Source organism: Mobula hypostoma, chromosome 11 (assembly GCF_963921235.1).
Source record: "Mobula hypostoma chromosome 11, sMobHyp1.1, whole genome shotgun sequence".
NCBI classification, from domain to species: Eukaryota; Metazoa; Chordata; class Chondrichthyes; order Myliobatiformes; family Myliobatidae; genus Mobula; species Mobula hypostoma.
In genome coordinates, this window is record NC_086107.1 from 95,640,537 (window position 1) to 95,664,395 (window position 23,859).

The 23,859-nt window shown below is 42.6% G+C and overlaps 1 protein-coding gene across 4 annotated transcripts in view; it reads right to left on the reverse strand.

Annotated features, from left to right (window-relative positions):
* Positions 1-2,025: 2,025 nt before the first annotated feature.
* Positions 2,026-23,859, reverse strand: part of LOC134353969 (GTPase HRas-like) — a 45,497-nt gene continuing 23,663 nt past the window's right edge. For 3 of the 4 annotated variants that reach the window (XM_063062575.1, XM_063062577.1, XM_063062576.1), the window contains exons 3-5: positions 20,621-20,799; positions 13,878-14,037; positions 2,026-4,692 (exon numbers count right to left, since the gene is read on the reverse strand). In XM_063062575.1, coding sequence (XP_062918645.1) covers positions 4,576-4,692; positions 13,878-14,037; positions 20,621-20,799 — 456 coding nt within the window. In that variant the 3' untranslated portion in view covers positions 2,026-4,575. The remainder of the gene's footprint in view (positions 4,693-13,877; positions 14,038-20,620; positions 20,800-23,859) is intronic. The other variant, XM_063062578.1, reaches the window with a different exon arrangement.

The window sequence follows — 23,859 nt, forward strand, 5'->3', positions numbered from 1 at the left end:
CTAGGGTCAGCATTTTGAGAAACTGGAAAACTTAGTTGAAAAAGACTTGCAAATGGAAATGTTGGTTGCAAGTTGCATAACAACTTCACCTTTCAAAAGGTAATGATGAATCATGCATTTAAAATGTGATATTGAGTAAAACAGCAGAATAATTTCTCATCTGATATTATAGAAACAAAACCATACAATAGAGAATCAGGCCCTTGAGCCCACGCTGTCCATTGTCTGGTGGCAATCCAAATTAATTGCATCTACCTGTATATCCATGCCTGTAAAATGCCCCTTAAATGCTGCTATCATAATTGCTTCCAATTCCCCTGGCAGTGCAGTCCAGGCACCTACCACTTTTGTGTAATAAAAACCTTGCCTTGAATATTTCCTTTAAAAACCTACCCCTCTTTCATCTTAAACTTATATCCTCTGTTGGTTCCATCTGGGCTAAAAGACTTTTACTACCTCCTCTGTAATTTCATATAGTTCTCTTGGGTCACCTCCTTAGCCTCCTAAACTCCAGAGAAAACAACCCAAGTTTGTCCAACACATACGATGCAACATGATTTCCAAACTTTTGTACTTAACATCTCAACTGATGAAGGCAAGTATCGTGCACTCTCCTCCATCTTGTGTGCCACTTTCAAAGAGCTATGTACTTGTAACCCAGATTCTCTCTGTACATCCATGCTCCTAAAAGTCCTGCCCTTTACTGTATACTTTCCTCTCACATTTGATCTCCAAAAGAGCAATGCTTCACACTGCTACAGATTGAACTCAATCTGCCATTTCCCTGCCCACACTTCTAACTGATCTATATCCTACCCATAATTTGATAATTTTCCTCACTATCCACAACTACGCAAATTCTTGTCTCATCTGCACTTAATTTTACAGATCCAACATACTAGTTAATGTTCCAGGTCGCTACCGGTGCTACCAAACCTCAGAATAGTTTTGTAATACTTTTGTTTCTCTTCCCAAGGAAAAAAAAACATTACAGTATCAGACAAAAGTTGCTGGTAAACGCAACAGGCCAGGCAGCATCTCTAGGAAGAGGTACAGTCGACATTTTGGGCCGAGCCCCTTCGTCAGGATACTGAAAGACCTAGTAAGAGATTTTAAAGTGGGAGGGGGAGAGGGTGGGGGTGAACCAAAATGATAGGAGAAGACAGGAGGGGGAGGGATAGAGCCAAGAGCTGGACAGTTGATTGGCAAAAGGGACAGGAGGCCTAGGGCGAAAGAAAAGGGGGGGGGAGCCCAGAGGATGGGCAAGGGGTATAGTGAGAGGGACAGGGAGAAAAAGAATGTGTGTATATAAATAAATAACAGATGGGGTACGAGGGGGTGGTTAGGCATTAGCAGAAGTTCGAGAAGTCAATGTTCATGCCATCAGGTTGGAGGCTCCCCCTTGTAGGTTGAAGGAACAACACCTTATATTCTGTCTGGGTAGCCTCCAACCTGATGGCATGAACATTGACTTCTCAAACTTCCGCTAATGCCCTACCTCCCCCTCGTACCCTATCCGTTATTTATTTATACACACATTATTTTTCTCTCTCTCTCCTTTTTCACTATACCTCTTGTCCATCCTCTGGGCTTCCCCCCTCCCCCTTTCTTTCTCCCTAGGCCTCCTGTCCCATGACCCTCTTGTATCCCTTTTGCCAATCAACTGTCCAGCTCTTGGCTCCATCCCTAACCCCTCCTGTCTTCTCCTATTATTTCGGATCTCCCCCCTCCCTCTCCCACTTCCAAATCTCTTACTAGCTCTTCTTTCAGTTAGTCCTGACGAAGGGTCTCAGCCCAAAATGTTGACTGTACCTCTTCCTAGAGATGCTGCCTGGCCTGCTGCATTCACCAGCAACTTTTATGTGTGTTGCTTGAAATTCCAGCATCTGCAGATTTCCTTGTGTTTGCGTGATTACAGTATCAGTTTTATTTTGTATTATTGGTGTTGCATATCTAATTCAAAAGGTAAAAGAAGGTACTGATTATTAAAAACACATTCTTTTAAAACAATTGCTAATGCAGTGATTGTAAAGAATATCAAAACTGAATCTGTTTATTGGGAAATGAAAGCAGAATACCTTGAACTCAGTTTAATTTTGACAAGAACAAGAATTACAGATTGCAGTTTTATTTAAAGTATACTGTAACAATTAATTGAACAGTGAAATGATCTACTTCAGAAAATGCCAATTTCAACTCTCAGCTCATCAGATGTTTATGAGTTGAAGGCCCACAGCAGCACTGCTTTCAGATGTACCATCTTTTAAATTAATTTATAAACAGCGGCCCTGTTAAAGCAATTCAGAAAGATAGAAGTTATCTGTGACATTAAAAGGATGAACAGTTTTACCATGTCTGCAAATTCCATTACAGAAGCAGATACATCAGTTGTTGGGTAAATTGGCAACAAAGTACTGTGAGAATAATCAATTCAGAATTAATTAGCTGGGAACTGTTTCAAATATGATAAAGAGCAAGATTGTTCTCAGTAAAGCAGGGAATCTATTATAATACGTGAAAACAGTTTACACTGTTGACCACCTGTCGCAGTGGGTTATTGAAATATAAACTAACAATGGACATTTTCACCATTTGAAGGGAATAACAAGTCATTCAGTCTATTCATTTTTATAATCTATTTGTAGAACTGCAAAATAGGATTTGCAAAATAGATTTAACATGTTAAGTATAATCAAATGTGAATAGATTGTCCAAACCTTTTTAAACTTGGTCAATAAAGTATTGCAAGATATTTTGTTAGTGATTGATTTGCAAATATGGTTCATCTTTAAATATTTTTATCTTGGACAATGGGTTTAATGCTGTCCAAATAACAAGAAATGAGCCATAATCAGTCACACATATAGTAAGTTTAAGTTAAGCTGTAAATTAGTTTTTGTCTGAAAGTAAAAGTCGCATAAAGACAAGAGGCAAGTTAATGGAAAAGATTCTGGAACTGGCACCAGGCTGTTGACTAAATGGCAACACGTCATCTTTGTATTACATTAATCAGTAAATCAGTTGAGAAACAAACTCATATTATTGAAACATCCAGTAACTTTGTACATACTAAATTATACAAGTTGTGGAGGAGATTGCCACAGAGTTGTGGTACTTATTCATCACACAAAGAGGACACTAGTGGTCCTCCAAACATGACACCTTTCACAACAGATGTGATGAAGTGTGCCAATTGACACTGGAACCCATTGGGCAACAATAACTGTTTGCACAGAATTAAACTTCTTTGAAATCAAAAACAAAAATACTTAGGTTCAGCAAGCTAACTGAATAATGATCCCCCCTCTCCAGCATTTACATTATTTTACAAACTCCAAATTCTGAGGCCAAAAACTTGGGCTACGACTCTTCACAAAATCATTACTCATATGGCATATCACTCTTTCGATACAACATTTGTAAAGATTATATATTCTTGGACTATTTGTAGAATGCTTTTATCCTGAATGATTTTTACTTAAGTTGATCTCAAGCCTTCCATTATTTTTCTGTGGAACTGTGAAGCAGGGAGTGAAACATAATAATTGGCAGTTCTCCAGTCAGTTGAAGGTGGATAGGCATTTCTATTTGAGGACTGCAATTACAATCTTTCACTATAGTTTGTTTTCCATGTTTGGAAGAAATGAATAATTCAGGCCACAGACTATGACAGCTACTATTAACAGCACTGAGTACAGTTATTAATTCCTGTGTATTCTAAACTTCATTGCAATGAAATAGTCCAAGTTCAGATCCAATTCAACAGCAGTTCCTGGCTATCTTCCAGTGGAATTAAAATGTAAACTATGATACTGACAATTGGAGCTGCAATTTCACATCTGTAACCAGTTTGCATTTACTTCTGTTAACTCTTTTCTAAGTTCTTTATATCCAGATTATACCATTAACAACAGCATTCTTCATTTTCTTGAAATCTTCATATCTTAGTCAATGCAGATAGCATCATGCACATAGATCCTGCATATAAAGCATTTCACGGGGAAGTGTTCAAATGTTTAATGGCATTATTGAATAGCAAGAGAAAGGATGTGTATCGTTCTGTCTGAGGTCTTAACCCAGGCACCAGTGACAAGAAATATTCACTGCAACTAAACAAAATTGACATGGCTCTCTCAGCCTCCTCTTCGTTAATCAGCAGGATCACTACTGGCTAAGTTACCGGAAGGCTTACAGTATCACACAATTGTATTGACAGTTTAAAATCTGCATTTGTAAAAAAGGAAACTTTTCAGTACAAGTGTTCAGCATTGCAACAGCTTTGGAATTTAAACTTACGATCTTTTCACAGACACTGATTTCTGGCATCCCCACTAATAACAGCAGTGGTGAACTTAAAAATGCTGCAGTAGCATTTCAAAAGCTGCATGATCTGTACTTGGAAACCACAGCTTTTACTGTATCATCCGATAATCTCATTTCCTCTGGGTGTTCAGTTAGTGGAGAGAGCAAGGTTCAGGTAGGGTTGGACAGTGGTGTTAGTTAAAGACGGTTAGTTTCAATTTGCTCCCTTCTGATATGCAACACTTGCAAATTAAGATCAAGGTCCAAGTTACTTTAAAGAATTATGCACTTCTTCTTTGAAGGCTTTTTCTTCCTTTTACCATTTTTGCTGATCTTCTCCTTGTATTTACGAATTTCACGCACTAATGTATAGAATGCATCTTCCACACCCTGAAATTAGAAGAATGTACTTGAAGTGAAGGGGAAACAAAACTCAGGAATTTCATTCTTGGTGACCAGAAAAGCGCACATACAGTACCGTTTTTTTTAAATGTACCTGTCTCATCCACTTCCTGTAGGAAGTCACTTCATATACTGACCACTCTGTGGGTGAAAAGCTGCCCCTCAAGTTCCTATTCAATTGCTGCCCTCTTACCTTAAACCTATGCACAACATTCCCCAGGGCCCAACCAGTGTACAAGTTCTATACTCGTTTCATTTCCCAAAGTGCAATACTTCACACTTATTTGCCAATCTTTGACCCACTCACCCAGCTGATCAAAATCTTCTATAATTTTTTAAAACCTTTACTGTCTGTGATATCATCTATTTTAGTATCATCTGCAAACTTATGAACCATGCTTTACATTTACATTGTTTTGTTTTAAAATAAATAACAAATGAAGGTCCCAGCACCAACCCCCATGGCCTCTCCAGTCTGAGGAATAACCTTCGGCCCTCACTCTCTGCTTCCTACCATTTAGCCATTTCAGGCCCTCCTTTGGTAGAGGTCGACCATGGATGTTGCGTTCTAGCTGTCAATGTGATACATAAGCCAGGGCAGTATAATATTGAGGGGAAGCTATTGCCCATGAAACAGTTTGGTACCAGTGGCATCGCAGGAGTTAGAAACATAGAAAATAGGTGCAGGAGTAGGCCATTCGGCCCTTTGAGCCTGCACTGCCATTCAGTATGATCATGGCTGATCATCCAACTCAGAACCCTGTACCAGCCTTCCCCCCATACCCCCTGATCCCTTTAGCCACAAGGGCCATATCTAACTCTCTCTTAAATATAGCCAATGAACTGGCCTCAACTGTTTCCTGTGGCAGAGAATTCCACAGATTCACCACTCTCTGTGTGAAGAAGTTTTTCCTAATCTCGGTCCTAAAAGGCTTCCCCTTTATCCTCAAACCGTGACCCCTCGTCCTGGACTTACCCAACATCGGGAACAATCTTCCTGCATCTAGCCTGTCCAATCCCTTTAGGATTTTATACGTTTCAATAAGATCCCCCCTCAATCTTCTAAATTCAAACGAGTATAAGCCTAGTCGATCCAGTCTTTCATCATATGAAAGTCCTGCCATCCCCAGGAATCAATCTGGTGAACCTTCTTTGTACTCCCTCTATGGCAAGAATGTCTTTCCTCAGATTAGGGGACCAAAACTGCACACAATACTCCAGGTGTGGTCTCACCAAGGCCTTGTACAATTGCAGTAGTACCTCCCTGCTCTTGTACTCGAATCCTCTTGCTATGACTGCCAGCATACCATTCGCCTTTTTCACCGCCTGCTGTACCTGCATGCCCACTTTCAATGACTGGTGTATAATGACACCCAGGTCTCGTTGCACCTCCCCTTTTCCTAATCAGCCACCATTCAAATAATAATCTGTTTTCCTGTTTTTGCCACCAAAGTGGATAACCTCACATTTATCCACATTAAATTGCATCTGCCATGAATTTGCCCACTCACCTAACCTATCCAAGTCACCCTGCATCCTCTTAGCATCCTCCTCACAGCTAACACTGCCGCCCAGCTTTGTGTCATCCGCAAACTTGGAGATGCTGCATTTAATTCCCTCATCCAAGTCATTAATATATATTGTAAACAACTGGGGTCCCAGCACTGAGCCTTGCGGTACCCCACTCGTCACCGCCTGCCATTCTGAAAAGGTCCCGTTTATTCCCACTCTTTGCTTCCTGTCTGCTAACCAATTCTCCATCACATCAATACCATTCCCCCAATACCGTGTGCTTTAAGTTTGCACACTAATCTCCTGTGTGGGACCTTGTCAAAAGCCTTTTGAAAATCCAAATATACCACATCCACTGGTTCTCCCCTAACCACTCTACTAGTTACATCCTCAAAAAATTCTATGAGATTCATCAGATTTTCCTTTCACAAATCCATGCTGACTTTGTCCGATGATTTCACCACTTTCCAGATGTGCTGTTATCACATCTTTGATAACTGACTCTAGCATTTTCCCCACCACCGATGTTAGGCTTAACCCGTCTATAATTCCCCGGTTTCTCTCTCTCTCCTTTTTTAAAAAGTGGGGTTACATTAGCCACCCTCCAATCCTCAGAATCCCTTCAATTTACCTAACACCACTTCCCTACTAACATGCATTTCCCTCAGTTCCTCCATCTCACTAGACCCTCTGTCCCCTACTATTTCCGGAAGATTATTTATGTCCTGCTTAGTGAAGACAGAACTAAAGTAGTTATTCAATTGGTCTGCCATGTCCTTGCTCCCCATAATCAATTCACCTGTTTCTGTCTGTAGGGGACCTACGTTTGTCTTAACCAATCTTTTTCTTTTCACATATCTATAAAAGCTTTTACAGTCAGTTTTTATGTTCCCTGCCAGTTTTCTCTCATAATCTTTTTTCCCTTTCCTAATTAAGCCCTTTGTCCTCCTCTGCTGGACTCTGAATTTCTCCCAGTCCTCAGGTGAGCTACTTTTTCTGGCTAATTTGTATGCTTCTTCTTTGGAATTGATACTATCCCTAATTACCCTTGTCAGCCACGGGTGCACTACCTTCCCTGATTTATTCTTTTGCCAAACTGGGATGAACAATTGTTGTAGTTTATCCATGCGATCTTTAAATGCTTGCCATTGCATATCCACCGTCAACCCTTTAAGTGTCATTTGCCAGTCTATCTTAGCTAATTCATGTCTCATACCTTCAAAGTTACCCCTCTTTAAGTTCAGAACCTTTGTTTCTGAATTAACTATGTCACTCTCCATCTTAATGGAGAATTCCACCATATTATGGTCACTCTTACCCAAGGGGCCTCTCATGACAAGATTGCTAATTAACCCTTCCTCATTGCTCAATACCCAGTCTAGAATAGCCTGCTCTGTAGTTGGTTCCTCGACATGTTGCCAGTGTTAAATTCAATGTAGGTTGGCCTTTTGGATTCCAGCTCTGGATTTATCCTTAGGATTTACTCCCGAAACTTTCCAATGAGTTGCTATAGCTGCAAGGCAGCAGAGGTTTGAGATCAGAGTTTTCCTTCTCTTACTGAGCTGCCAACCACAGTTGACAAGCCCCATTTGCTCAAAGCAACTGGTTTTAAGGTATCAGTAATCTGCCTTTGCCCCTTCTGTCAGTAGAAACTGTTCCACCAGGCTTAGTAGCTAAGCCACACATTAAAGTCGGGAGCTGGACTTAGTTGTCAGAGGCTATTTGAGGCGCACGCCATTGGGAGTATTTAATAAGTAGTGGGAACTTATCCCCACCAACACCCCTCCTATAACAACCATAAGGAACTATTAGGCCATTTATGAATCCAATTAGCTAGCTCTCCCTGGATCCCATGCAATCTAACCTTTTGAACTAGCCTGCCATGAGAGACCTTGTCAAAAGCCTTTCTAGAGTGCATTTAGATAACAGCAACTGTCCTACCCTCATCTATCCTGCTTGTTACCTTTTATAAAATTTAAGGGATTGTCAGACATGATTTCCCTAATTAGACCTTGGTCTATCTAAATGCTGGTAGTTCCTGTCCCTGAGAATCACTTCCTGTAACTTAGCCACACTGATGTCAGGCTCACCAACCTGGAAGTACAAGGGAGGATCCATTGAAACCTACTGAATACTAAGGACTGGACAGAGTGGACGTGGAGAGCATATTTCCATCAGTAGGCGATTCTCGGATCTGAGAACAGATCCTCAGAATAAAAGGGGGTGCTTTTAAAAACAGAGATGAGAAGGAATTCTTAAGCCAAAGCGTGATGAATCTGTGGAATTTATTGCCTTAAGAGGGCTATGGAGGCCAAATCATTGGATGTATTTAAGGCAAAGATTGATAGTTTCTTGATTGGCAAAATGGTTAAAGGTTACAGGGAGAAGCTAGAACAGGGTTGAAAAAAGTATCTGCAATGACAGAATGGTGGAGCAGAGTTGAATGACCTAATTTTGGCCTATGTCCTATCTATACCCTTCCTAATTTAATACACCTCAGCTCCCTACATTCCAGTGAGACAAAGCCCAGCCTATCGAATCTCATCTCATCACTTCAGCCCTCTATTCTAGGAAGGATCCTGGTGAATCTCTTCTGCACTCCCTCTATTCCTCCTACATCCCCCTAAAGTGTGGGGGCCAGAACTGGGACCTCTGTTGTTGATGTACTTCAATGATTTGGATGAAAATGTAGATGGGTGGATAGCAAGTTTGCAGGTTACACCAAGATTGGAAGATCTGTGGTAAGCATGAGGGACTGTCAAAGAATACAGCAGGATATGGATCAGTTACAGATCAGAGCAGCCTTAGGAATATTTTGTACGGCTGCAACATGACATCCCAACTTGCAGATTCAGTGCCTCTGCCTATAAAGTCCAGCATAGCAAATGCCTTTTTTAATACCTTAATTCACCTATATCCCACTTTCAGGGTCCTATGGGTTTGTGCTTTCTTAATATAAAGGACTTGAATGGGGTGGGATTTCTTCAGTGAATGAATCCAAGAGGTATTCTTGAAACTGGACAGTCAAACTAGAGGAAGGAATATAGTGGACCTAGTTTCAGGAAATAAGCCAGGCTGGTAACAGATCTGATAGTGGGGTGAATATTTAGGGCACAACTCTTTAGTCGTTTTAAGATGGGCATAGGTAAGGATAAAAATGGATTTTGCAGGATGGTACTAAATTGGGGACAGTAAATCACGACAGGATGAAATAGGAGCTACTGGCATTGATTGCCAGCAGTTGCTGTTGGACAAGTCCATGTCTAACATGTGGGAGTTATTTAAAGATTAGCTGATTAGAGTTCATGATCAACATGTTCCAGAAGGGCAAGGATGGCCTTGGACGACTTAAGAGGTTTTAAGTTTAGTCAGGAAGGAAAAGGAAGCATATGCAAGGCTTAGGAAGCTAAAATCAGACTGGGCCTTGTAGCTTTACGTTCCTCGGCATCCACGTCACCGAGGATCTCATGTGGTCTGTACACACCAACTGTGTGGTGAAAAACACAACAGTGCCTCTTTCACCTCAGACAGTTGAGGAAGTTTGGTATGGGCTCCCAAATCCTAAGAACTTTCTACAGGGGCACAATTGGGAGCATTCTAACTGGCTGTATCACTGCCTGGTATGGGAACTGTACTTCCCTTAATCGCAGGATTCTGCAGAATGGTACGTACAGCCCAGTGCATCTGTAGTTGTGAACTTCCTATGATTCAGGATATTTACAAAGACAGATGTGAGAAAAAGGCCCGAAGGTTCATTGGGGACCCGAGTCACCCTAATCACAATGTATTCCAGCTACTACCATCCAGGAAACGATGCTGCAGCATAAAAGCCAGGACCACCAAGCTCCACATCAGCTTCTTCCACCAGGCCATCAGACTGATGAACTCACACTGATTAGAGTGTATTTCTTTTACATTGACTGTTCTATTTTTTAGAAATTATTATAAATTACTATAATTGCACATTTAGGAGACATAACGTAAAGATTTTTACTCATGTATGTGAAGGATGCAAGAAATAAAGTCAATTAAATTAAATTCAATTTAATATAAAGATAACAGGAAAGCGCTCAACCAGGCAATTAGCAAGGCCAAAAGGGACCATAAAATGCCCTGGCAGCCAGGGTCAAGGAGAATCCCAAGGCATTTAACAAAGAGAGGATATCTAAGATCTACTCATGGATAAAGGAGAGAATTTGCATTTGGTATTTTGTATCAGTATTTACTGAGAAAGATTGGAGGGTAGTGAAAATGGTGCAGAGCAAGCTAATGTGCTGGGAAATTTTGAGATTGAGGAGGTAGTGCTTGGTCTTCTGAAAAACATTAATGTAGACAAGTCCCCAGGGCCTGATGCTATATATCCCAGAAAGTAGTAAGTGAGGAGATTGCTGTGGCTTTGACAAAGATCTTTGTTTCTTCACTAAGCAACAGGCGAGGTCCCAGAGGACTGGATTGTAGCAAATGTTATGCCGATGTTCAAGGAGGAAAATAGGGATAATTCAGATAATTATAGGTCAGTGAGCCTCACATCAGTGGTAGGGAAGCTACTGGAGAGGATACTGAGAGACAGAATTTACACACATTTGGAAAGGCATGAACTGCATAGGGACAGCGAGCATCACTTTGTGCGGGGAAGGTCTTGTCTTACAAACCTGAAAGAGTGAGAGGAAAGCTTAGTGAGGGTAAGGCCAAGGACATCATCTACATGGAGTTTAGTAAGGCATTTGATATGGCTCCTCATGGTAAGTTGATTCAGTAGATAAAGATGCCTGGGAGCCAGGTGAATTGCAAGTTTGGACTCAGAACTGGCTTGCGTACAGAGTAAGGGTGGAAGGTTGTTATTCTCACTGGAGGTCTGTAGCCGTTGATATTCCGCAAGGATCTCTATTATTTGTGACGTGCGTCAATGATTTGGATGAAAATGTGGTTGGGTGGATAGCAAATCTGCAGCTCACACCAAGATTGGAGGAGTTGTGATAAGCATGAGGGACTGTGAAAGAATACGGCAGGATATGGATCAGTTACAGATATGGGCAGGGAAGTATAAATCTGCATTAAAGTCAACACGACATCAAGTGTCCTGTCCAGTGCTGCACTAATTCTATGCATCTTAATATATCAAAGTTCCTGTTATTTACTGTACATGTCCCAACAGAATCTGACTGCCCAAAAGGGAATTGCTTTTGACTTGTCCACATTAAAAATCAGTATTATGAAAGAGGATGAACTAGCAGTCCTGAGGTGTAAAAAATGGATGAATCTGCAGGACATATCAAGCATATCCGAGGATGTTGTGGGAAACTAGAAGAAATAGCCAGCAGAGATCTTTGTATCTTTCTCGATAGATGTATCTCCATGGCGAGGAAGATACAAGACTGGAGGATGTCAAATGTGCCTTTATTTAAGGACAGTTGCATGGACAAGCCAGGGAAGTACAGGTCTGTGAGCCTGATATCAATCGTGGGAAAGTTACTGGAGAAAATTCTGAGACACAGAATCTACCTGCATTTGAAAAGGCAGGGACAGATGAGTTTTGTATGTGGGGAATCATGTCTCACTGATTAGATCAACTTTTTGTTTCGAAGAGGTGACCAAGAGGATTGATGAGAGCAGAGCAGTGGATATTGTCTATTTTAACTTTACCTAGGTCCCAAATTCTGTCTTGTCTCCCTTTCTCTTCACCATTTACACCTCGGACTTCAACTACTGCACAGAGTCTTGTCATCTTCAGAAGTTTTCTGATGACTCTGCCATAGTTGGATGCATCAGCAAGGGAGATGAGTACAGGGCTACAGTAGGAAACTTTGTCACATGGTGTGAGCAGAATTATCTGCAGCTTAATGTGAAAAAGACTAAGGAGCTGGCGGTAGACCTGAGGAGAGCTAAAGCACCGGTGACCCCTGTTTCCATCCAGGGGGTCAGAGTGGACATGGTGGAGGATTACAAATACCTGGGGTTACGAATTGACAATAAACTGGACTGGTCAAAGAACACTGAGGCTGTCTACAAGAAGGGTCAGAGCCATCTCTATTTCCTGAGGAGACCGAGGTCCTTTAACATCTGCCGGACGATGCTGAGGATGTTCTATGAGTCTGTGGTGGCCAGTGCCATCATGTTTGCTGTTGTGTGCTGGGGCAGCAGGCACTAACAGAATCAAGAAACTCATTCATAAGGCCGGTGATGTTGTGGGGATGGAACTGGACTCTCTGACGGTGGTGTCTGAAAAGAGTATGCTGTCCGAGTTGCATGCCATCTTGGACAATGTCTCCCATCTACTACATAATGTACTGGTTGGGCACAGGAGTACATTCAGCCAGAGACTCATTCCACCAAGATGCAACACAGAGCGTCATAGGAGGTCATTCCTGCCTGTGGCCATTAAACTTTACAACTCCTGCCTTGGAGGGTCAGACATCCTGAGCCAATAGGCTGGTCCTGGACTTATTTCCTGGCATAGTTTACATATTACTATTTATTTATGGTTTTATTACTATTTTTTATTTATGGTGCAACTGTAACGAAAACCAATTTCCCCCAGGATCAATAAAGTATGACTATGACTAAATTGGGTTGGGGGGGGCGCTGCTGGTGTAGAAGGTGAGATCACACAAGACCCAGGGTGAGTTAGCCAACTGGATACAAAATTGGCTTGGTGGAAGGAGTCAGAGTTGTTTATCATATTGGAAGCCTGTAGCCACAGGGGTCAGTGCTTTACCCCTGTTGATTAACACGTTAATATCAATAACTCGCATGAGAACATAGATGGCATGATGAGTGGTGTGCCTCGGGTCGGAGCTGAGCCCACTGCTGTTTGTCATCTATATCAACAATTTTGATGGGAATGTTCAAGGAATAGTTAGTAGATTTGCAGATGACACCAGAGTTGGTTATGTAGAGGGGAGTGAAGAAGATTGTCTCTGGATCTAGATTAACTGTGAACCTGAGCAAAGGAATGATAGATGAAATTTAACTCAGACACGTGCAGTGATGCATTTTAAGAAGAGAAACCGGTGCAGGACAGGTACCGAGAATGACTAGGCCCTGGGAAACAATGTCAAACACAGACATAGGGATGCAAGTAGATAGTTCCCCAAGAGACAACGTGGTGAAGGTGCATTGCTTGCTTTTGTTGGATGGAGCATTGTGTATAAGAGTTGGCATGCCATATTACAGCTATACAAAAAGGTTGCCAGGACCATAGCTGGAACACTGAATGCAATTCTGATCGCCATACTATAAAAAGGGTGTGATGAAGCTAGAGAGGGTGTTGGAAAGATCAACAAGGACTGAAATGGAACAAGCTGTAAAAGGAAGTGGTTGAAGTAGGTACATTAACAATATTTAAAATACAGTTAACAGGTACATGGATAGGAAAAGTTCAAAGTGACGTGGGCCATATGAGGGCAAAAGGGACCAGCATGGACCAGTTGGGCTGAAGGGCCTGTTTCCATGCTGAATGGCCATGTCAGGAACTGAAGCATAGGTTGAACTAACCACAAGTGTTTCTGCAAATGTTGAAAATCTTGAGCAACACATACAAAATGCTGGAGGAACTTAGCAGGTTGAGTAACAAGTTCTTTTTCCTTCTTTCACAAACACTAATAGCTGTACACGACCTTCCAATCTATTCTCTTCTCATTCCTTTAAAGGTAGCCTTATACCTGTCTTGTTTTGGCTGATGTTTCTACGAATGGGATTCCATAACTCTTTGCCAATTGCTGGGCTTGCTTTGTGTCCACAGTGCGTGATGGAAGGTCACACTTGTTTCCAACCAGTACCATGGGAACGTCATCAGAGTCTTTAACACGATTAATCTGTTCCCTGAAATGACATAGAAGAAAGTGAAGATCGATTTCCACCTCTTGTCCCATCTTAAAGCTGAATTTTCCCATTCCCAATGCGTAGGGTAAAATCCGTACAGTAGTACCACATCACTAGGCACCTCAGAGAGAGTCAGGAGGTGGTGCAAAGACCAAAAAGTTGCAGATGTTACATCCAAGCTTAAAAAAGATGCATGAATAAACAGAGCCACCAGTTAAATCCAGTGCTGCTGAAGTTCCAAAACCAAGTATCAGAGTCAGAATCACAGCCAATTGCACAAGTGATTGTTTAGAGAAAAACATTTATTTGTTAACAGTAAATGTGTTTTCAAAGAAGAAAATATGCTACATAAAGTATAAACCTCCAAAGAGGTATCTTATGAAGGTCCACAAAATTGATTGCCACAGATGAGGGTGTGGTTATAGTGGTATGGGTAGTCAATTGGTTAAGTAACACGAGTCATGGCAACTGGTAATTTTCTTTAAACTGAACCGCAGTAAGGGATTAGGATCTGCAATCTATCTTCCAGGCATAATGGGTTGATGCCTGCAGGTTGGAGAGGAGTCTTAAATGGCTTCCTACGGTCAAACAGGAGATAGTACAGAACAATAAATGTGTCCTTGCTAGTGTAAAAATAAACTGATTAAAGCTGTGCAATGAATAAACACAATAAACAGGGGGCCCAAACTCTCCATGCTGATCAAGCTGCCTGAGCTCATCCCACTTGCCCACATTTGACCCGTATCCCTCTAAACCTTTCTTATCCACATCCTTTTAAATGTGCCTTTTAATGTGCTGTAAATGTAACTGGCTCAACCACCTCCTCTGATAGATAGATAGGCATTTCATTGATCCCAAAGGAAATTACAGTGACACAGTAGTATTACAAGTGAACAGAATTAAATATTAGGAGAGAAGTAGAAAGAATAAAAACAAGTACCACAAACAGTCTAACAGGACGAGGGTCATCACTTCCCTGATAGTGATAGCAGCCCATTCCACATTTCCATCACGTTCTGTGTGGTTCTCATGTCCCATCTCCCTCTCACCTTAAACCTACCCTTCTACTTTTCAACTCCTTTCTTCTGTGAAAAGACTGTGGCTTTTTTCCTTGCATGTCACTCATGAAGTTACATAGTTCTACGAAGTCACTCCTCAGGCTCATGCTCCAGGAAATAAAGTCCCAGCTATCCAACCTCTCCTTTTAACTCAAACCCTCCAGTCCCAGTAACAACTTTGTCAATATTTTTGTATTTTTTGTGGACTTTAACATCCTTCCTATAGCAAGGTAACTAGAACTGTGCACAGTCCTCCAAAGCAAAACACGCAAAATGGTGGAGGAACTCAGCCGGTCAGGCAGCGCCTATGGAAAGGAATAAACAGTCAATATTTCAGGCCGAGACTCTTCCTCAGGACTGAAAAAAAATGAGAAGTCAGAGCAAGGTGGAGGGAGGTGTGGAAGAAACAAGGTGGCAGGTGATACGTGAAACTGGGAAGGGGGGGGAATGAAGTAAAGAGCTGGGAAGTTGATTGGTGAATGAGATAAAGGGCTGGAGAGGGGGGAATCTGACAGGAGAGGGTAGATCATGGAAGAAGAGGAAGGAGAAGGAGCACCAGAGGAAGGTGATGGGTAGGCATGGAGGTAGGAGAGAAGGAAACAGGAATGGAGAATGGTGAGGGGAGGGTGGGAACTACCAGAAGATTGTGACATTGATGTTCATGCCATCAGGTTCAAGGCTACCCAGACAGAATATAAGCTGTTGTTACTTCAACCCAAGTGTGGCCTCATCACAGTAGTAGAGACGGCCGTGGACTAAGATGTCAGAATAGGAATGGGAAGTAGAATTGAAATGGATGGCTACTGGGAGATCCCGCTTTTTCTGGCAGTTGGAGCGTAGTTGCTCAGTGAAGCAGCCTCCCAGTCTACGTCGGGTATCACCAACATACAGGAAGCCACACTGGGAGCACAGAGTACAGTAGATGACCCCAAAAGCCTCACAGATAAAGTGTCACCTCACCTGATTAGAGCCCTGAAAGGTAGCAAGGGTGGTGTAGGAGCAGGTATGGCACTTGTTCCACTTGCAAGGATACATGCCAGGAAGGAGATCAGTAGGGAGGGACGAGTGGACTAGGGCATCACATAGGGAGCTATCCCTGCAGAAAGGGTTGGGGGGATGTGCTTGGTGGTGGGATCCCGATAGAGACGACAGAAGTTGGGGAGAATTATGTGTTGGATATGGAAGCTAGTGGGGTGGTAGGTGAGGACAAGAGGATGGGGAGGGCAGACGTACACGAAATGGAAGAGATGCAGGTGAGAGCACTGTTGATGTTGGTGGAAGGGAAGCCCCTTTCTTTGAAGGAGGACATTTCATTAGTTCTGGAATGAAAAACCTCATCCTGAGAGCAGATGTAGTCGAGACGAAGGAACTGAGCGAAGGGGATGGCATCTTTACAAGTGGCAGTTTGGGAAGAGTTATAGCCTAGGTAGCTGTAACAAACAGTGTGTTTATAAAAGATATCAATAGATAGACTGTCTCCAGAGATACAGAGAAAGATTGACAAAGGGAGGGAAAAGTTGGAAATGGACCAAATAAATGAGGGCACAGTGGAAGTTGGAGGCAAAATCCTCCCAGTGTGGCCTTGCCAATGTCAGGGTAACCAGAACCGTACACAGCCCTCCAGATGAGTTTTTAAATGAACCTCCAAATGTAGTCTTGTACAGCTGTAACGGAGTTTTTTAAAATTCATGTATTCAGTACCCTGACCGATGATGGTCAGTGCGTCAAACACCTGCACCAGCCTCCGCGCTGTTTCAAGGAACCATGTACTTGCACCCATTAGATCTGTGTACTACAACACTCCACATGCCTCTACTATTGTGCAAGTCCTGCCCTGGTTTGACACCAAAATCAACAGCTCACATTTATCTAAATTAAACTCCATCTGCCATTCCTTAGCCCACTGGCTCAATTGATCATGGTCCCACTGCAACCTTGGATTATTGTCCACCATACCACCATTTTTAGAGACAGCCACAAACTTACTAACCACACTACTGATATTCTCTGAAGGTAAACTACCTTCCTATCAGTGATACTATGCTACTAACGAGGAAGAGGTGAAAGTATTCAAAAGGGAAATATTTGCAAGGCTCTGGGGAAGGCATGGGCTGCTGAATTGTCTTACACGTACTGGTATTGGCTTGGTGGGCTAAATGTCATCTCAAAGTAATTCACCCATATCCCAAAAGATGGAAGTATCACTGACCAGGTCCATTCCAACTGTTCCCAGATGAACAACCTGCTCGGCCATTTGGGTTGGCCACCTTAGAGTCAAACACAACTCAGCCCAAAAAAGGATAGCAGACACCTTACCGGAAATACATTTAAAACCCATCTGGCTTACAATAACAATCCTGCAGGTACGGAGAAAAGGTGAGCAATATTGTGAAGGATCTCACCCACCCTGCTCATGGACTGCTCATCCCACTCCCGTTAGGGAGGAGGCTACGTGGCATCCATGCCAGGACCACCAGACTCAAAAACGGTTACTTTCCCCAAGCCGTAAGACTGATCAACACCCTCACCCACTAACCCACCCCACCACTACTATATCATTGCCTAGTGTCACTTTATGGACATACAATCAATTATGTATTTATATTTGTGTTAGACTGTTATCATTGGGTTCTTTCTCTCACTGATATTTTTGTGCTGCATTGCATCGGGAGTAACGATTATCTCACTCTCCTTTACACTTGTGTACTGGAAATGAGATCAAACAGTCTTGAACCAAGTCACATGGAATCCACAGTGAGCATATAAATCGATCCAAGATTGGCTTGGCCGTAGGGGAAATGAGGGTCATGGTGGAGGGGTCGGACCTGCGGTGTTCTGCAAGGATCAGTGCTGGAAGCTGTATTGGTTTTGATGCCTTGTCTGTAAATGTGGAGTAAGCGTCTAAGAGATGTGTGGGCAATGAACAGTAGCAGAGAAGTATATTTGGAAGTTAATCCAGACACACTTCAAGTCAGTCCTGTCTAATCACTTAGTACTTAAGCAGTACCATTCAATGTTAGGGAAATTTAAAACTGCTCACTACTGCAACAGCATTGTTCCTACACCTGAAATGAGTCTACCTTCACATTTGCTTTAATTCTCACTGACTGCTGGTGGGCTTATAGTATAAATCATTAGAAGTAATCAGTTATTTCTTGTTTCTAAGTTCTACCCATACTATTGCCAATAAAATCTTCCAAGTAGTACCGTGATGTTCTCTCTAGTCAGTAGTGAACTCCTCCTCCTGCCTTTCCTCCACCTCGATCACGACTGCAGAATGTGTACGGCAGAACACTGAGTAGACAGTACTGCTCCTCCCACAGCCAGGTTTCTGTAATAGATACTGTATCGTCCCATGGGCCGGTCCAGTCCACACACTGAGCTCATCATCAGGGTTTTGCATGCAAGTTATCACATCTTCCTCATTCCCTGACACGCCTACCAGACTGGCTTTTTCCAAACTTAATGTATATATTTTCTTCAGCTTTCTCATCTGTTAGCATTACTACTTTAGGTTCCCACACAAGTTCAAACTCACACAGTAGCACAAGCAAGTCTCCACGCCAAGGTATTAGTTCCACTCCATTTCTGATGCAACACGAGACCATAAAACAGAGGAGCAGAATTGAGCTATTCAGCCATCGAGTCTGTTCCTCCATTCAATCTTGGCTAATTTATTATCCCTCTTAACCCCATTCTCCTGCCTTTTGTCGTAACCTTTGATTCCAGCAAGTACAGAGCCATTGAATGTTCCAAACATATTAACCATTTAATTCTTGAGAACTTCCTCCAGATCCTCCCCAATGCCAGCACATACTTGCTTTTATATTCTAGTCCTCTTGAAATGAATGCTAACATCGCATTTGCCTTCCTTACCACAGACTCAAACTGGAAATTAACCTTTAGGGAATCCTACACAAGGACTCCCAAGTCCCTTTGGACCTCTGATTTCTGAATTTTCTCCCCACTTAGAAAGTCTATAGCTTCATTCTTTCTACAAAAGTGCATGAACAAACATTTGCCTACACCATATTCCATCTGCCACTTCTCTGCCCATTCTCCTAATCTGTCCAAGTCCTTCTGCAAACTCCATTTCCTCAAAACCACATGTTCTTCCACCCATCTTCTCATCATCTGCAAACTTGGCCACAAAGCCAGCAATTCCATCATCCAGATCATTAACATAATGTGAAAAGAACTGTTCCCAACACAGACCCCTGTGGAGCATCACTAGTCACCGGCAGCCAACCAGAAAAGGCCCCTTTTATTCCCACTCTTCACGTCCTGCAGTCAGCCAATACTCTATCCATGCTAGTACCTTTCCTGTAATACTTTGGCTCTTGTTAAGCAGCCTCATGTGCGCCACCTTGTCAAAGGCCTTCTGAAAATCCAAGTACACAACACACCTCTCTTGTAAAGATCACCTCTGCCCTAATTGTCCAAGTGACTGAAGTCTTCACCAGCTCTTCAGGCAAGCAGTTATTTGCCCCAGCCTCTTATTTCTATCCTTGCTAGCACATGGTACAGGGAGCAATCCTGTGAGTGGCCAAGTAATCTTGAAGAAAAGAAAACAGAGGACTTTCTTTATCTTGTACCCAATACCCAGACTAAGTACTGAAAGACAAAGATCAACTGGACACAATACTTTGAAAATACCTGTGAATCTTTAAATCTTTAGCCTTTTTTACAACAGATGTTCAATGTGACAATTTATTTAAAAAAAAAAATACACTTTTCAACATGGTGTGCAGATAGGCCACACTCTTTTATACTTAACCCACACGCTACGCTCAGATTTGGAACCTGTGATCTCATCCTGCTCATTCACTTCTGTCATAGTGAACTTTTTCTTTACAAGTGCCTGTTTTCAAATACTTGAAGGTGTTTGACAATTCCTTATTGATGAAGACAATTTTGACAAACCTCCATCTTGCTCATTGGGCCCTTATCGATACAGTTAACCTTATGATTACTTACTGCCCGTTACACCGCTGGCGTTTAGGACAACAATGAAGATCCTCCATCTCTGGTGGTGTTCAGGGCTTCCTTCATCATCTCAGCAGTTTCCTCTCGGTTTTCAGTACTGTCAGTCATGCGAGTCCTGGGTGGAGACTCAGGAATACCATCACACTCGGATGTAGAAGGATTCTTCATTGCTGTTTCCGTAACAATTTTGTTTTACCAGTCAGGGTTGTTAGCTCTGAGCAAACCTGGAGGACCACTCTTAGTCTGGCCTCTACCTTTTGACCTGTTTGGCATAGGTGACTCTACCAAGAGCCAAAGCACAAGACCCTGACTCCAGCCAACACAGCTCTCCGGGTCATTGAGGCACACAGGCCTCCAAACCACAACAAGGCTGTGGACTTAACAATTGGAAAGTACTTATTTTAAAGCTAAAACCTCCTTGAAGCACAAGTTACACATCTCCAACTTTACACTGTGCCTTTTGCAGGAATAAAATGGAACTCCTTGGTTATATTCCGGTTGAAGATGTAAATATGTTCCAAGCACATAATAATACTAACCTGTACAGGTGGACATCCTCGAAAGATTTGATGTTATTGATAGCAAAAACACAGAGGAAACCTTCCCCTGTTCGCATGTACTGATCTCTCATAGCACTGTATTCCTCTTGACCTGCAGTGTCCAGGATATCTAGTAAACATGTTTCTCCATCAATGACCACTTGTTTCCTGTAGGAATCCTGCGCAAAGGAAGACAGGTGGTCAGTAATCAAACCGTAATTACATTTCCCACCATAATTTGCTCCTGATTCTCATCACTAATGCAAGTTTAGTCAGTCAAATTGTTTGTTGGGAGGAGGTCAGGGAATTCAGAGTCCAGATGTGCAGCTTTCTCCAAGATTCATTTTGTTCTGTCAGTGAACTCTTCCCAAGTTTAGCTACTTTCTTGCAATGCCAATCCCAGACTGAATCCGTGCAGATATGGAATAAGCTGCACCCTTTCCAGTGCTATTCACAGGTTGGTTGAAGATTTCCGACTTTGTGAACAGAGAAAACAGAATCTCTATCACATTTCAAAGGCACCTCAAGAACTCACAAGACCACTGACCCAGAATTGGAATCGAGATTCATAGAAATAGTTCCACGTTTAGTTGGTGTAGGTGAGTAAGAGTTCCCTTCTCCAGCCCACCCCTCTACTGAGCATATCTACATAAAATGCTGTCGCAGGAAGGCAATGGCCATCATCAGGGACCCCCACCACCCAGACATCCTCTCTTCTTGCTCCTGCCATCAGGAAGGTGGTGCAGGAGATTCAGGACCTACACTACCTGGTTCAGGAACAGTTATTTCCCTTCAACCATCTGGCTCTCAAACCAGAGGGAATAATTTCACTCAACTTCACTTGTCCCATCATTGAAAAGTTGTCACATCAGTGACTCACTTTCAAGGACTCTTCATCTCATGTTCTCAATGTTTATTGCTTTTTTTTATTATTAATTTCTTTTTTGTATTTGCACAGCTTATTGTCTTTTGCACGCTGGTTGAACGCCCAAGTTGGGCCAGTCTCATTCATCTGTTATTGTTATGATTCTACGGAGTGACCATGAACGCCCACCAGAAAATGAATCTCAGGATTGTATATGGTGAAGTATATGTACTTTGATAATAAATTTACTTTCAACTTTTGAACATTGAACTTTAGCACTGTTCATTTTTACCATTTTACAGTTAGCCACATTCGGTAGCAGATTATTGCCTCCACTTCAGGGATGATCTTCACAAAACGCGTGGTGTTACAGTAGATATTGAAGCTAACTGCCTTGCCCTTGCACAATTATTCAGTGCCATGCACTCAACAACCCAACAAACAACAGTGTGCGTATTTAAAGCACGTGGGACAAAAACGGGGAAAAGTCCTCAGCTGAAGTTCCAAGTGTTGGTGAAAAAAGAAACAGTCAGCATTGAAGGTCTGGACTCTCCTTCAGAACTGAGAAAGGGAGACAAGGGCAAGGGCAGTTTATCCAATAGGAAGAAAGGAGAAATTAGGATTAGCTCACCCGTGTGACGGCCACCTGAGACATGAGCAGCAGGACAAACTATACAGCAAAAACACAGCAAGCAAATGTACCCAGTTCGCACATAAAACAGACAAAATGAGTTATCTAAGGTTGAAAAATGTGAAATTTAGAGTTCTGAGGCTGCAATCTGCCACGATGTGGCTACCCTTGGGCTGGAGGAGCAACACCTCATATTCTGCATCCGGTGCTCCCGATGTGGCCTTTTATATATTGGAGAGACCCGACGTAGACTGGGAGACCGCTTTGCTGAACATCTACGCTCTGTCCGCCAGAGAAAGCAGGATCTCCCAGTGGCCACACATTTTAATTCCACATCCCATTCCCATTCTGATATGTCTATCCACGGCCTCCTCTACTGTAAAGATGAAGCCACACTCAGGTTGGAGGAACAACACCTTATATTCCGTCTGGGTAGCCTCCAACCTGATGGCATGAACATCGACTTCTCTAACTTCCGCTAAGGCCCCACCTCCCCCTTGTACCCCATCTGTTACTCATTTTTATGCACACATTCTTTCCCTCACTCTCCTTTTTCTCCCTCTGTCCCTCTGAATATACCTCTTGCCCATCCTCTGGGTCACCCCCCCCCTTGTCTTTCTTCCCGGACCTCCTGTCCCATGATCCTCTCGTATCCCCTTTTGCCTATCACCTGTCCAGCTCTCGGCTCCATCCCTCCCCCTCCTGTCTTCTCCTATCATTTTGGATCTCCCCCTCCCCCTCCAACTTTCAAATCCCTTACTCACTCTTCCTTCAGTTAGTCCTGACGAAGGGTCTCGGCCTGAAACGTCGACTGCGCCTCTTCCTATAGATGCTGCTTGGCCTGCTGCGTTCACCAGCAACTTTGATGTATGTTGCTTGAATTTCCAGCATCTGCAGAATTCCTGTTGTTTACCTCATATTCTGTCTGGATAGCCTTCAACCTGATGGCATGTACATCAATTTCTCTAACTTCCGGTAATTTCTCTCCCTCTCCCTTTTCCCATTCTATCTCCCCTTATCTCTTCTCTTCTCCACATCTACCCATCACTTCCCTCTGGTGCTCCTCCTCCTTTCCTATGATCTACTATCCTCTCCCATCAGATTCTTTCTTCTTCAGTCCTTCACCTCCCAACTTCTTACTTCAAAAAGTATGGTCTCCACAGAACCCTGACCTCAAAATCATTGAGGCTGTCTGGGATTACCTGGAGAGCCAGAAGCAAGTGAGGCAGCCAAAGTCTGCAGAAGAACTGTGGCAAATTCTTTAAGATCCTTGAAATAACCTACCAGCTGATTTTTTTTTACATATAAAATTGCACGACAGTGTACCTAAGAGAAATTATGCAGATTTAAAGGCAGAGTGGTCACACATCAAACATTGATTTTAGTTTTCTGACTGTATTTTTTTGATATTTAGAAACTTTTCAATTCAATATTTTTGAAGGCATCTTTGCTTTACAGAATTTATTTTTTTTACATATGTCTAAGACTTTTGCACAGTCCTTTACTCTTCTCTCCCCCCCTCCCCCCACCCAACCCACATCCTTCCACTTTCTTATTCTGGTTTCTTCCTTTCCAGTCCTGAAGAAGGGTTTATGGCCTGAAACATCGACTGTTTGTTCCTCTCCACAGATGCTGCCTGGCCTGCTGAGTTCCTCCAGCATTGCTCTGGATTTCCAGCATCTGCAGAGTCTTTTGTGTTTAGGGAGATGAGATGTCACTGCTTGAACCCGCATCATCCTGGGA